General features: G+C 40.0%; 1 protein-coding gene across 1 annotated transcript; it reads right to left on the bottom strand.

Moving 5' to 3' along the window:
* Positions 1-646: 646 nt before the first annotated feature.
* LOC118395801 (LIM/homeobox protein Lhx4-like) lies at positions 647-10,959 on the bottom strand. The gene is made up of 6 exons (XM_035789741.2): positions 10,691-10,959; positions 7,124-7,295; positions 5,428-5,630; positions 4,491-4,645; positions 4,182-4,353; positions 647-3,556 (listed from the first exon to the last, which is right to left on the bottom strand). Exons 1-6 carry the CDS (start codon positions 10,767-10,769, stop codon positions 3,177-3,179), a joined length of 1,161 nt encoding a protein of 386 aa, XP_035645634.1. The 5' UTR covers positions 10,770-10,959; the 3' UTR covers positions 647-3,176.
* Between the last annotated feature and the right edge of the window lie 4,689 nt (positions 10,960-15,648).

The raw sequence follows: 15,648 nt of genomic DNA, 5'->3' as shown, positions 1-15,648 counted from the left end.
TTATTTTTTATATAAATTTGCAAAAAAAAAAAATGTTTTCACTTTGTCATTATGGGGTATTGTGTGTAGATTGATGAGGATTTTTACAAAATGTGGAAAAAGTCAAGGAGTCTGAATACTTTCTGAATGCCCTGTATATAGACGTGTGTAATAGTGAAAATAATGTTCTCTACATTTTCAATAAACACGTAGCTACAATACTATGGGATTACTCTTCTGAAGTGAGTGATGTTAAACACCACTGTTTAAGGTAATTGATGCTATTCTTACCTTCTGGTGCATGGTCATAGCTAAGTCATAAAATATTAATGATAGGTTGCAGTCACTCCTGGCCCATATGCTTCTTACAAGGTAAGAACAAGATTGACAAATTATGGAAATTGAGTGAACAATCCCTAGGGCCTTGCTTTGCTTGTCTGTCACACCTTTCCCCTATGAGAAGGAAACACTAACTATGGTCCCTCCTCTTTTCTTCTGGTTCTTTAGTGGTGGGCCGGCCATAGCTAGGTCCTTCCCACTGCTGAGTTGTTGCTCCTCCTCTTCCTCTGCGGTCTGAAGACTAATCTCTTCTAACTGCATCTGCTATCTGCTTTATGATATAATATACATGTAAACATTAAAGAGAAATACACCCACTTTAAACCAAAGACATTTTAGCTTTATTTCCTCATATAGATATTTCTGTACACAGTTCCTATCAATGCACAGAAGGCATATATGAATAGTTTCAGTGCTATCTTTTTCATCTTTTTTAAAGACACATGGCAATAAATAGCGCTCATGAAACAAGACTGTCAACACCTTTTGAAACTGTACAAAATGTACAACAATTAAGACGCAAAGTTCTGAGGCAACAGATTGAACAAAAAGTATATTGGTGTGTGTATATATTTGCATGTGTTTTTTTGTGTTTTTTTTCCATTGGCTTTCTGGTTGGCATAATGTATGCTCTTTTCAGCTGGTTCAACATTTGGCAATTGACACGGAAAGAAATATAAATTAGCAGACATTGTGATTTTGAGAGATTTTTTTACAGGAATTGTTCTGTCCCCTTATACACTTATTCTCGGCGTAAATCTTTAGAAACATTCATGAATGTCTTGAAACCAACACCATCACACAAGACTGAGATTTTGTAAAACCTCTCTCATCTCACCCAGTGCGGGTCCTAAGATACAGCCTGTAGCGCATGACACAACAACATATTCAGATACCATGACAATCGGGCCATCAGCTGTTTTACACTGTCTCTAAGTATTACGTTTGATAATCCCTTTTGCATGTATTTATACTGAACACAAATATAAAACCAACATGCAACAATTTCAAAGATTTTACTGAGTTACAGTTCATAGAAGGATATCAGTCAATTTAAATAAATTAATTATGCCATAATCTATGGATTTAACATGACTAGGCAGGGGTGCAGCCATGGGTGGGCCTGGGAGGGCATAGACCCACCCACTTGGGAGCCAAACCATCCTGATGGTAAAGAAGATGGATGTTGAGGTCCTGGGCTGGCGTGGTTACACGTGCGGTTGGACATACTACCAAATTCTTATGGTAGAGAAATTAACATTCAATTATCTGGCATCAGCTCTGTTGGACATTCCTGCAGTCAGAATGCCAATTGCACACTCCCTCAAAACTTCAGGAATTGTTTTGTGTGACAAAACTGCACATTTTAGAGTGGCCTTTTATTGTCCCCAGCACAAGGTGCACCTGTGTAATGATCATGCTGTTTAATCAGCTTCTTGATATTTCAGGTGGATCGATTATCTTGGCAAAGGAAATATGCTCACTAACAGGGATATAAACAAATTTGTGCACAAAATATGAGAGAAATAAGGTTTTTGCACATATGGAACATTTCTGGGATCTTTTAATTCAGCTCATGAAACATGGGACCAACACTTTACATTTATTTTTTGTTCAGTAGACTTTGATGGGTGATATTACATCTGTTGACAGAGAAGAGCAGCTTTTAAACAGCCAAAGATACTGGAGCCAGGATGGCTGTTTATGACTTTTCAGCATTAAACAGTGAATGTTCCTCAGTCAAGATTAGGTTGGTGTGTGTTTTCTCATATAAATAAATATACTGCATTAATGAAACATTTAGTAAAATGATTGTTCTGTTCCTGCATCTGTCATAATGAGTTAAGATGTTGTCAGCTGCACCATGTTGTCAGCTGCACCAATAAAAGAGGATATCAAATGTGAATTTCCACATTGTTGTTGGGTTGCCTTTGCACTTCTTTCTATCCTACAGTCATTGGGTCATGACGACTTCTAGCAGAGAGCATATTCTTGGAGTAAGAACAACAGATAAATAAATACTGACAAAAGTGTACCCCCAGGACTACAGATAATTCACAGAGAAGAACATTACAGAAGAGAAAGAGTTTGAAGAAAGCGACTTCCTCCTCACAGACACAGAATAATCTGTGGCTCCCACACTGTATAGACCAACATCTAGTCATTCCTAAAAACCCAGTGCTGTTAGTTTCAGTATTACATTTTTAAAAAACGTTGCATTGTAAAATTAGACTTGTGTCACTGTTTGAAACTAGTTCTCAAATTAAACACTGCTGGGTTGCATTGTGCATTCATCTCTCTTCTGTTTGTTGCTGTCCATGTACAAACGAGGAGAAGTGTAAAGTGCATTGCCAATGTAAAAGGCTTTAATATGAACATTGATCCTCCTCATTCAGAAGCATGCAGGAAGCTTCTTTTTTTTTTTAGGGATTCCGTTGAGATTGTGGCCCTAACATTGCTGATGCCTGTTTGGGCTTGCCTCAGGGTTTAATGACAAACATCATCCCAATGCAGGAACTCATGCTGGAAATGTCAAATCCAGTTTTTTTTGAGAATGGAATCAAATCTATCCATAAAAAAATGATAATACAGTGTAAGTTCAACATTCAGTAGTGTTTTGTCCTGCCATTCTGTTCTGTGTGGCGTCACTGCTCTGCTCAGGTCACCGGTGGGTCTCCACACATCCTTTACTCTAATGTGGTGGGAGGGTAGCTGAAGTGTAGCCTGTCCGGCATACCTACTACTTCCACAACCATTATTGGACAACAAGCAATATCAGTTTCAGGGAAATAGAAATGTAAAAAGCCTGCTTCGTCTGTCTCTGTTCCACAGTCAATCTGCTGTGTTCAAGGTGGAGCTCAGAACTGGGAGTGGTCCATCTCATCCAGCCATGATGCAGGGCTGGTGGGGAAGTCTGGGTAGCCCGTGCTGCTTCCCGTGGAGAGGTCAGAGGTGGGGCCTCCTGCCATGGACCTGAGAGCCTGCCCCACGCCTCCCTGCCCCCCATGGGCTATGATGCTGTCCATGGTGAAGCCCAGGTTGTTGAGCAGCGGGGTGTGGCCGGGCAGTGAGGCGATGGATGAGGGCGACTGGGGGAGACCGTAGGGACTGCCAGTCCGAATGTCATGATAGGGCTGTCCAGCAGCGTCCAGAGAGAAGCCTCCGTTCAGCACTCCCCCGTCGCCCACACTCCCATACAGGCCGTTGGTGTGACCCAGGTCTGACAGGATCTGGTCATCTACAGAGAGAAGGGAGGGAGGGTTTTAACACTTCTTTGGTGCTGTCATCAACTATATCAACATTATACAGCTTTTATCTTTAAATAGAATTAAGTGCCGTTATGAAACCTTTTTATTGAGGCAACATAATCTGTATTTCATCTAGGTAAATGGCATGGGTGTGTAGTGTTCCCCCAGTGCTTAGTAAGAGGTCGAAAGACTTGATTTACCTTAAGCTCAAACAAAGGGGGTCTGTGCGTGCAATAGAACATATTTGTCTCCGACAGTCCCTCCAGTGCTGTTTCAATAACAACAATGCCCCAGAGCACTTTCCCTCTAATTGACTAAAAGCTTCACCTACTTTATAGAGTTTCTGCTATGGGGTTTTCATTTCTCGTAAAAATGGCCTCCTTTTAAAAATGGCTTGAGACTTTTATGAGTCCCCAAAACGGGCTCACAAACATCAAACAACCATAAAAACATGGGGATGTCTAAAATGTAATTTGCACAGTAGAAGCTTCTCTTTTCATGTAGGCTCCATATTGGATAAGTGTGAAAAGAAAGACAGGAAGAAGAGGAGGAGTTGAAGAAGCAAGAGAAAGATGTGAAGTGAAGGAGGTTTGGGGTTGGGTTAGCCATACTGACCTCTGAAGCTGAGCTCACTGTCACTCAGTCCTGCATCATCTGTTGAACTCTCCTTCTCTGCTTTGTTGCCCCCTCGGTTACGTTTGACGCTTTTGTAGAACTGACCCCAGCGGTGCCGCCCTGCGTCCTTCTTCAGACGCTTCTCTTTCGCACGACGATTCTGGAACCACACCTGCCATTGTGGGAGTAGAGACGTTTGACTTCTAATTCATGTATACATCTGCATATTATCACTGGGATGTTATATTAAGCTAGTCCAAACTAGACAACTGCTCAGCTTGGAATTAAAGATCCTGTTGAGGTACACACCTGCACTACTCTCATGTCCAGTCCCGTCTCTGAGGAGAGCTGCTCGCGGACGTGGCGCGCTGGCTTGGGAGAGTTCTTGTAGGCAATTTTAAGGGTCTCCAACTGTTTGGCTGTGATGGTGGTCCGTGGTCGCTTTGCCCCTGCCTCTGAATCATCTGAGAAAGATGTGCACGGATTAAAGAATATCTGGAAGAATGTTGTTTGCAATATTTGCATATAAAAAAAATGAAATTAACTTGTGGCTTTTCGCTTTTGAAAACATCATATAGGCTCGGATGGACTGAGTGGTCATGTATAGCAAGTCAATACCCTTCTGAAACTGTCCCACTCTATCTGTAGGGGATATAAATCTCCCTGGGGAATGCTAGAAGAAGGGAGTTATTGGGGACCCACTGTAAAAGTGCATTGCATCACTTAACATAATCAATCAGTGGGCCATGGAAATTTCCATAAATACACAGGCCGAGCTTTCAAAATCAGATCCATAAAAGGTCACAGCAACTGGAGATTTAATGCCCAAGCAGGACACCGAGAGACACTGAGAGACACTGGGACCCCATCCGGCTGGGTTTATGATGATTCTGTCGCTCCACTATCCCACTGTCTCTTGTGATTCCTCAATGCTTCAGTATTATTGTACATAAAGCAGTTAATTGCACCTTGCTGTCTGCTGAACTCCCTGTCTGAATGCTTTTGAATGGGCTGCTAACTCCTGCACCACTCTCCACAACTCCCCTGCTGGACCCTGCTGGACCCATTACTCAGAGCTTCACACCAGCTCCAGATAGTTAATTCAAGTCAATTCCCTGAAGAGGTTCTGAATATGACAGTTTATCAACCAGGGAGATAAGACTGAATTATTCTTTCAAAATATTTGGATGGTGTTTGATGGCCGATTGGCCATAGAACTAGTAGGATGGCCCAGTCAGAAACTTACCATTCTGTTTGGCTGTTTCATAGTCCTCCTTGCACACCAGCCTGCCATCCTCCATAAGGTAGAACTCATCCCCAGTGGCCAGCTGCCGGCTGCACATGACGCAGGCGAAGCAGTGCAAGTGGTACACAAAGTCCTGGGCCTTCCGCACCACCTGAGTCGGAGGGATCCCCTGTTGGCACGACGCACACTTTGTTCCAAACCGCCTGCAAGTACACACACACACACACACACACACACACACACACACACACACACACACACACACACACACACACACACACACACACACACACACACACACACACACACACACACACACACACACACACACACCTGCCATCAGATACACAAACCCCACGCAGAACAGGTGGATGCATCTCCACTGTTCAGAGGCTGAAGATAACATGGCCTTATAGCATAGTTATAACGTAGCACACATAGTTTCCACTTCCACCTGTAATAATATTTTCTGTAATACTACTTGGGTTAGTTGTTAGTTGTAGAGGGGCAAAGCATCAGTGGTGGAATGTATTTGTGTTGGTGGTGGGCTTGTCCTCAGCTTGACGAATGGCCTGGATCAATGCAATGGAAGTGGAGGCTATAAGAACCAGTAGAGAGAGCCCTGCACAGTAAACAGGCTGAAGAGAACCAATAAAACACTGACTCAGGATGGGGCTGTAAATCACAAAGCCTATACAGAAAAATAAACCCTTCCTTTAGACCAAGGAGAAGTTTCTTCATTACTGCTAGGAAATCCTGCACTATACTCCAGTTTCCAGCCCAGGCCTCAGCCCCATCATCTCTACTCCTCTCCCTGTCTCCGATAACATCCCCATAGTGCACACGCAGCCTCACTGCAGTTGTAACAGCAAAAATCTCCCCTATTGTCCCCAGGGCCGACTAATAAAGTTACCTCCACTCTCTGATTCGCAAGCTTTTTAGGTCTCATTGAAGCTTCTGACATTAAAACCTCTCAAACATGATTTAGTAAAAGACAGTACTGATCCTGTTTTGGATAAAAGTCTAACTTAATTTACTTCTTTAATGCCTCAGAAATGCAATCGTAAAAAGATCGAAGCAAAAGAAAGAGAAAGAGGGATGAGAAGAAATTCATGTTGCTGTTGTGTGTGTCCAGCTAAGGCTGCTAGATCAGTAATTCATTCAATTAGTATATAGAGTGTTTGGAGTTGAAAGTTTGATTGTTATGTGTTCTGTCTTATCCAACATAAGTATTCAAGTATTCAGGACAGAAAGGCAGGAGGATGTTGTAGGATGTTCAGCTTGATTAACCTCATTGTGTTGGTCCTGTCACTAAGTATTGACACAAGCCTGTTTTTTGACATCCACATAATGATATTATGTTATTATATTATATTATGAAAGTAAATTATGTAAAGAGGAAAATCCTCACTAGCACTAGTCCTGTATGATAAGTGAAGTCAAACCTACTCCATGAGTAATGTGCTCACCAAATCTTTCCTCAAAAGCAACATGCAATACAGACCACTCTGATCATGTCACAGATTTTACAAGTCAAAATCAGTGCAATTTTATTGCCATTTTTGAGCTCACAAATATTAAAGTAAATCACTTCTACAAGTAATGTCACTTAGCTTGCAGCAATCAAATGCTCAAAATGCCCATTCAAACAAAATAGGTGAATGTTTTAAGATTAAGATGAAGAAGTGGAACTCACTTGAAGAAGTCCTCTTTGCAGTACACATTTCCTGCCCGCGAGAAACACTTGTCTGCCAGCAACGCTTGACAGTCTGCGCACTTGAGGCACTTGGAGTGCCAGTGGCGGTCCAGCACCTTCAGGATGAACTTGTCGAGGATGTGTTGACTACAGCCCGCACACTGGGGGATTTCTATGGGGAGAGAGAGAGAGAACACACACCATGAGTTAAGATAAAATATTGGTGGTGGAATAGTGCAAGGAGACAAGGTGAGCATTGCCCTTGCAGGTTTTTGAGATCAGAGCCGGCTAAAATTATGTTAAACAAAATCGGTAATGTAGCCTAATTCCTCACCATTGTGACCCTCGATGAAAACAAATATGGTCTGACAGAGTAAATTGTATCATCATGCCACTCATTCGACTTAGGTTTATCAAAGGCCTGTGCCTGTGCCACAATATTTAGCCTTGAAGTGGATTTGATTGGATAAGCCGACTGATTCGAAAAACCAAGTAGTAAATATATATAATAAATACTAATAGTCATAAACAACGTGAATGAAAAAAAAAACTGGGCTATAAGAAGGAGCAATAACTTCGGCCTTATAGTGTTAAAAACAATGCACTATTATCACCATCAACATCGTAACACCAGCACAGTGGCGCTATTAATGTGATTTGTCTATGCAAAAGGAAATAACCAGAGTTATTTTTATATTTATAAATATATATACATATATATTATAATGTTATAGAATAATACATATTAATAGTATTGTTATTATTATTCTTTTTGCCATCTTTTTTTTTTCATTTTAGAAAATAAAACTTCGGGAATAATTTCCCTCAATCTCCGTTGTCGTCAGTGCAATGGTACCGCATGTGAACAATGGCCAGATGAAGAAAGGCTTCTCATTGCCTTTTCAGTATCTTAGAATAGCGGGTGAGGGCAAGAAGAGATCGTACTGGAAACTGGCCCCTCAAACTCATGAAAGCGGATGCAATAAGCACCGTTTTGTGCACAAAATAATTGGCCAAGTGATTTTTTTTGTACTCGAGCAGTTTAATATTTGTACTATATCTACAAGTATGTCTGCAATTAGGCTTTGCCAAGCCAATTGTTGTTTTAATTATTATTATTTTTTTACTCATACGGCCTATGAGTAATCTAATCACACCCATACCAAACTGTTTAAATGTGCGTTGTGGAGGTCATGACAACATTTCAAAACAATTACAATACAGTAGGCCTATATGTGCATCTTCATACTGTAGCCTACGTTGGGAGACATTTTTGAAGAGTAAAACATTTCATTTTTTATGTATAGTTTCTGGAGGGCTGCTCAATGAACAACATTTATACATAAGGCCTAAGCTAAGCATGCACAAATAGAGGGTTGATTTTACAATACACGAATGAAGGTGATACGGTAGCCTATACAATGTACAGGAGTTGCATTTTGAGATGCTGCTCAGCTCAATTTCTTTTATTGTACTATTGCGATGTGGCATTAGCCTATACAGACATCGAAATACCAGGTGTTTCCCAATCAACTTCACAATCAAATGAGATAACTATGAAGTACATGGCTTTTTAAGACTTTTTACAAAACTTAAATGAAAGTTAGATTTATTTTACATCCACAAAATATGAAAGAAATGCCCTGATTTGTGGAACAGTATGCATTATGCTTTGGTGTAAGTGATGATACTGAAAGGATAGCACGAGGGCCAATCTTGGCAGTATTCACGTTCGATGTCTAATAGCCCCTTCACCCCCCCCCCCCCCTCTCTCTTTCTGCATAACTTGTAAATCACACGATTATACCACTTAAGATCTCTTGTGAGGCTCCTCAAGAGGGGTCCTCAAATCTAATCAAATGTGATCCTATAAGCTTCCTTTTCTCAGTTACAATATATGCATCTCCTACAACATAAATATATCATCCTGTTTTACTGTATTTCGATTAGCAGAGGATAATTGTGTTTTTTAACAGGACTAAAAAAAAGTGTTTCATATCAACCAAGTCATGTACTTATTAGCTACACTATCGGAATAACTGTAGGTCTTATAGGGAACGAGCACATAGTCTATAGAGCTCATAGGCCACATTGAGCTCATAGGCCTATAGCTCATATGTTTTGTAGATTGCATGACCTACACTTCAAAGCAAGCAGACTGTAAAACTCTATTCAGGAAATAATCTTATTTATCTTGGGGCCTAAACGTATCTTGTATCCGAACGGTTTAGAATAATTACCCTTATTCATAAGAGCATGCTAACAGCCATATTAATCATGATAATAATGTTTAGATACATAATACTAAATTGCTTTTATTCCCAGAGTAATGCCGTATTAAATATTGCATGTATGCACCAATGGGGGTTGAGTGGCAAGATCTTTACACAATCTTTACACAATCTCCTTCGATTTACAAAATTAAAGCTCATACCCCACTAACATATAGTTTTATAGGTTAAACCAATTATATTTCACAATTCTGCATTGTTTCACTTTGTGCATTAAACATTATGGTTCACTGCCTTTACCAATAAGGTAGCCGAAATGAAGGTCAATTCAAGACAATTTTAAATGGGTTAAATGATAAATGATGCTAGATTTTGAGTAAAAATATACTCTCCTGCGCTGAAAGAAGCAACAACTCGTTTGGATCTGTGATGTAAACTATATAGTATTTCATTGTGGATTAAAAGCAACATTAGAGGTAATAGAGTAGGTCTAATATCATATCACAATCTGTACGTGTAATATAGCCTACACCCTATGTGTCAAACAATAATAAGACTGACATAATTGTACAATTATGTAGCCTACAATTGTACAATAACACAGCTATAGCAGAAACATCCAAGCATACGCAAACATAGCCTGGATAATTCCGATACGAATCAGTAATAGCTGTCAGTCAAACTGGTGGGGTATGGAGAGTAGGTGATGAGAGCGTCTGATCTCTCGTCCATGGCCAGACAAATAAACAGCTGTCTCATCTCTGACCAGAAGCAAACTTCTCATAGGTAGGGAATATGAATATTCCTGTATAATACAAAATAATGTACAAACATAAAGTGTTTATGCCTTGATGAGTGTTATACTATTATACACATGTCCCAACCTAGGCCTATATATGCTCATGGGTTCTAATAGTGTAAAACCAGCATGTACAACTCGTGCATACGGCTGGGGGTTGGAAACACAACATTACGAGCAGTACAAACGCATACTTTAAACAAGACATAGGCTACATGTGATAAATAATCTCTATCCATACAACATTCCATAAAAGTCCACATGAGGACCAGAAGATAAAAATGAAATGCATAATACCCTCACTTCAAATAATAATATGAAACACACGTTATATGAATAAGTAGAATAATATGAATATATATGATCCAGTAGAACAATGTCGCTGCCTTCTTTAGCCTTGGCTTGTCTGTCCCTCAACCCAGTTTAATTAAACGCTACATATTTTTTTCTACAGCAGTGCCCTGCAGCATTTCAGAGCTCGGCTGCCAATTTCCGTATGATATAATCAATATAGAAAATGAAGTGGAAAAGCCTTACGTTGCATTGGCACTCCGAGTATCTCGGGTACACCCTTCACAGGACTCTCTGTTGGTAGAACAGCAGCACTTTGCATCATTGTGATCCAGAACGGGGAATAAACACACACATATACACGCTCAACAAGGTGGGCTGAAGCTCCCGTCTTTTAGTGAGAAAATGTAGAATATGTCAAATAGAAACAGGGTATGAACCCTTCTGTAGATCTAGCTGTCCCTTTAAAGTCCGGTATTTTTTATTATCCTGGAATATTGTCCATGCGTGCGAGATTTCGCCGTGCTCTTTTGATGTGGATCATACAAGCTGCTTGATTCATTCACACTGCAGGGGCAACTGTGACGTCACCCCAGCATAGGAACCACCAGGGACCAATGGGATCCTCCATCAAGCCTCAAATGGGCGGAAGAATTCTGCTCCTGAGCGCAGGTGTACAGTGAGAAAGACGAAAGAATTGGTGACAAAACAGAATGCCCCCAGAAAGAAGCAACCTTCTTTAGAATAGTATCAATAAATATAGTATCGCTTAGCACATAGCATTGTCTTTCTAGTATGAAGGGGTAAAATGTTTTTCAGCTGAATATGGAAATACGCTTCAATAGATAGACTTTGCACTATCAAAGCGTCTCTTTCTTCAGAGACGTGAAAGGTAACATTGAGCAACCGCTACTAGCCCATACAGCCGAATCCACAGCCTACCTGCTCTGGTGACATATGAAATGAATACGTTTTCTCATATTTTTTGATGTTCGTTTTTATATCACCTTTATTTAACCAGGTAGGCCATTTGAGAACAAGTTCTCATTTCCAACTGCGACCTGGCCAAGATAAAGCAAAGCAAAAAAAAATATCACAAACAACACAGAGTTACACATGGGATAAACAAAAGTACAGTCAATAACACAATATAAAAATCTATATACAGGGTGTGCAAATGTAGTAAGATGAGGGAGGTAAGGCAATACATAGGCCATAGTGGCGAAATAATTACAATTGAACAATTAAACACTGGAGTGATATATGTGCACAAGATGAACGTGCAAAATTAGATACTGGGGTGCAAAGGAGCAAAAAAACAACAACAGCAATGTGGGGATGAGGTAGTTGGGTGGGCTAATTACAGATGGGCAGTGTATAGGTGCAACTGTGGTAAAGCTACTCTGATAGCTGATGCTTAAAGTTAGTGAGGGAAATATAAGACTCCAGCTTCAGTGATTTTTGCAATTAGTTCCAGTCATTGGCAGCAGAGAACGGGAAGGAGAGGCGGCCAAAGGAGGAGTTGGCTTTGGGGATGACAAGTGAAATATACCTGCTGGAGGCGTGCTACGGGTGGGTGCTGTTATGAGCTGTGAGCTGAGATAAGGCGGGGCTTTACCTTGCAAAGACATATAGATAACCTGGAGCCAGTGGGTTTGGCGACGATTATGAAGCGAGGTCCAGTCAAGGAGAGCGTACAGGTCTCAGTGGTGGATAGTATATAGTGTTTTGGTGACAAAACGGATGGCACTGTGATAGACTGCATCCAATTTGCTGAGTAGAGTGTTGGGGGCTATTTTGTAAATGCTATCGCCGAAGTCAAGGATCGGTAGGATAGTCAGTTTTACTAGGGTATGTTTGGCAGCATGAGTTAAGGAGGCTTTGTTGCGAAATAGGAAGCCGATTCTAGATTTAATTTTGGATTGGAGATGCTTAATGTGAGTCTGGAAGGAGAGTTTACAGTCTAGCCAGACACCTAGGTATTTGTATTTGTCCACATATTCTAAGTCAGAACCGTCCAGAGTAGTGATGCTAGTCCGGCGGGCAGGTGCGGGCAGCGATCGGTTGAAGAGCATGCATTTAGTTTTACTTGCATTTAAGAGCAGTTGGAGGCCACATAAGGAATGTTGTATGGCATTGAGGCTCAAGGATTTGACAATTAGCTGCTCTTTAAATTGCATTTAGGCAAAAAAAAAATAATGCTCTAAAACCTTCAGGAAAGGTAGGTCATATCTGTTAGGATAGGAGTTATTGAATGTGGTTTGCCGATAGCATACAAATAGGCCCACCATCGATGACGTGGAGGCTAAAAAAGCAAGTTTATTACATTTTGTTGATTGGACATATAGGACCTTCCACCCCCATCTGGGATATGGATACCTGAGTGTAGTATGGTTGTTAAAATAAAATCACCTTAGAGCATGAGCATCAGCGTGCGGGGTTTTCCTTTTTATTTTTCGTTGATTGGACACAATCACAATATTTGTGTCTGATCTCTGTGAATGGGATGTAACCTGACTGCAAGGAAGACCTATTGTCCGAGAGCCTTGACAGGTATTAGAAGTCCAAGCACAGTCCTTCTGACAGTGTTCATTTCAATTCCGCGTTTGAGAGACTGCTTTCGGATAAGATATTCCCCCCGGAGAGTTCGTAGTTCAAGCAAGATGAACTCAATCTTCGCTTCCAATTTGCTTCAAGCATGTACAGTGTGGTTGCTTGGTCCGCGTCCCAAGCTTTCAGATGAACAATACGGTCCTATTCCACTCACACGTTGAACGAAATCGAAACCTTCAAGTAGCCGACCGTCTGAATCGCGGAATATCTGAATACAAAAAGATCTATAGCATATAGGCTTATGTCTGCTATTACCATAACCCGTACCACCATTACTAATATAACAACAAGTGTTTATATTAATGATCATGAACATTGAACATTTATTACATTAAATAATATATGTAGCCTATTAATCATTAATCAATTATTGTATTACAATATAACAATACTACTAATAATAAGAACAATACTAACAATACTACTACTAAGAATAAGAATAAGAATAAGAATAAGAATAAGAATAAGAATAAGAATAAGAATAAGAATAGCCTATTAATATCAACAGAATTTTGATAATGAACACAATAACTGTAGAATATTATTTTGTCCAGACAACAATTGAAAGAGGAAAATATACATTTGGGGCATAAGAAATATCCGTTGTTTTTCTATTCTCCTTGCATCCTCCCACAGTCGTCAATATTCCACGTTTGTTCAACATACTTTCGTTGAAATGACGGAAACAACGTTGATTCACCCAGCGTGTGCCCAGTGGGCATCTTCTTTCGTTTTCGGAATATGTACAACTACAAAAAAAAAAAAAAAATCAATATCAATGCTAACGAGACTCAACTCAGTTGGGTTATCACTTGCAGACTGACAATATAGGCCTATAGGTGAAACAATGTCTAAAAAATAGAAGATATTCGGAATAATTTGAATAATGGGATTATGATGTTGGATATTTCAGCTAAACTGATAGGATATTTAAAATTTAGCTGATGATTCCATTGTGTCACATTGCAGTGCAATAGGGCCTATACAAACCCCATACGCGGTTGTGTGTTAATATTTCAAATTGAATTTAGTCAAATGAAAACACTCATCAAGCTGATTAAATGGGAGCAGCAGGGATATTACGGGAATACTCCCCACACCAGCCCCACACCAGCGCTAAACCCAGCTTCATGTCTGTATGCCAGGTGTCCCAGTTATATCCACCCCTTCATCCCTATCCCTCCATCTATCCCCTCATCCAGGACAGTGCGGCAAGGCAAGGGAATCACCCCGTCATACACTTTCATTTTCAATATTCACTTTTCCCCAAAGATTATTCAGTTACTTAGATTGTCGAGTGCATTTCAATCATGCATTTGGCTTTTAAATACAGGGTGGAGAAAATGATCTTGGACTGTCAACATTCGGTCATAGGGTAAGATGTAGTAGGCCTATAGTGGATAAAGGCAGAGCACATTTGACAGTGAAACTGCTGGACAAAATGTAGATGTTGTTTCTTATACCCACGAACGAATATAAAAAGTAGTCTATATAAAAATACAATAAAGCATGCGATCAAAATATCTGAAGAGAAATAGACCTATTGAAATAGTATAAACCTCTGCATTTGTTTGATCCCCTGCTAGAAGGTACAAGTAAATGGAAGTGGGTAGTACACCTCCTCTTGTGTGCTTGGGGGGAAAAGTCATTGTGTCATTGTAAAATCTAATGATGCATCCCTTAGTATAGGACAATGAGTCCTAGGCTAGGCTGGAAGCTATAACTCAAGCAAAGGGCAACTTTTCTACCACCACTGTTGACCCAGTCACCTCTAATTAGATATAATATTTCAGTGTAAGAGTTCATTGACATCTGCGATTCACAAATCCATCTTATAGGTAAAGCACAAGGACCAAGAGGTCTCGCAATATAACCATTCATTCGTACCACTGGACCGCTATATTGTTCATAGGATAACCAGGCCTTCCCCAAAACCAGCTTATAAAATAATATTACACGTTTTCACCCAATAGGCTAGCTTGATTACCCTCAACGAAATACGGCGTCATCTATGCTTATTATTTAAACCGAGATACACCGAGGGAAGTGGTTTGTTGATTGACAGAAAGCACAAATAACTTGAGAACCTATAGCCTACAAGTATCTTACTTGAAATGAATTTGTTAGTTGTGGGTAATCGACAGAAATATAAATAATCTCCTAGGTCAAGTCAGGTTGTATAGTTGAACAGGTTAAACCTAACTCAAAAGCATATAGGTTGTCCAGTAGTACAGTAGATTCCAGTAAGAAAACCCACACACACACAAAACCACACACCGTAGAGTGTGTACACCATACGCTTCATGAGATGATATGCACACGAAAACAGTAAGCAGTGATTGGGAGAAACATGAATAACAATATAAATAGAAAAGCCAATGTTTTTTCTGCTAGCATTATTTATCTTCTTTTTAAAACATACATTACATCCTGCTAAATAATTAAAGGAGGAACAATATTTTCATATATTGTAAATTGTGATGGATTTGTGCATTTAATGCATTTGCACAATTAAACTTAAACTACAATAGCGATCAACTTCCTTCGAATTGAACCTGGAACATTGTGTGCCATAGGAGAAATCTCGAAAT

This window comes from Oncorhynchus keta, chromosome 1 (genome assembly GCF_023373465.1).
Source record: "Oncorhynchus keta strain PuntledgeMale-10-30-2019 chromosome 1, Oket_V2, whole genome shotgun sequence".
Taxonomy (NCBI): Eukaryota; Metazoa; Chordata; class Actinopteri; order Salmoniformes; family Salmonidae; genus Oncorhynchus; species Oncorhynchus keta.
The sequence above is the reverse complement of the archived record's forward strand: the minus strand, read 5'-3'. Positions and strand labels throughout refer to the sequence as shown.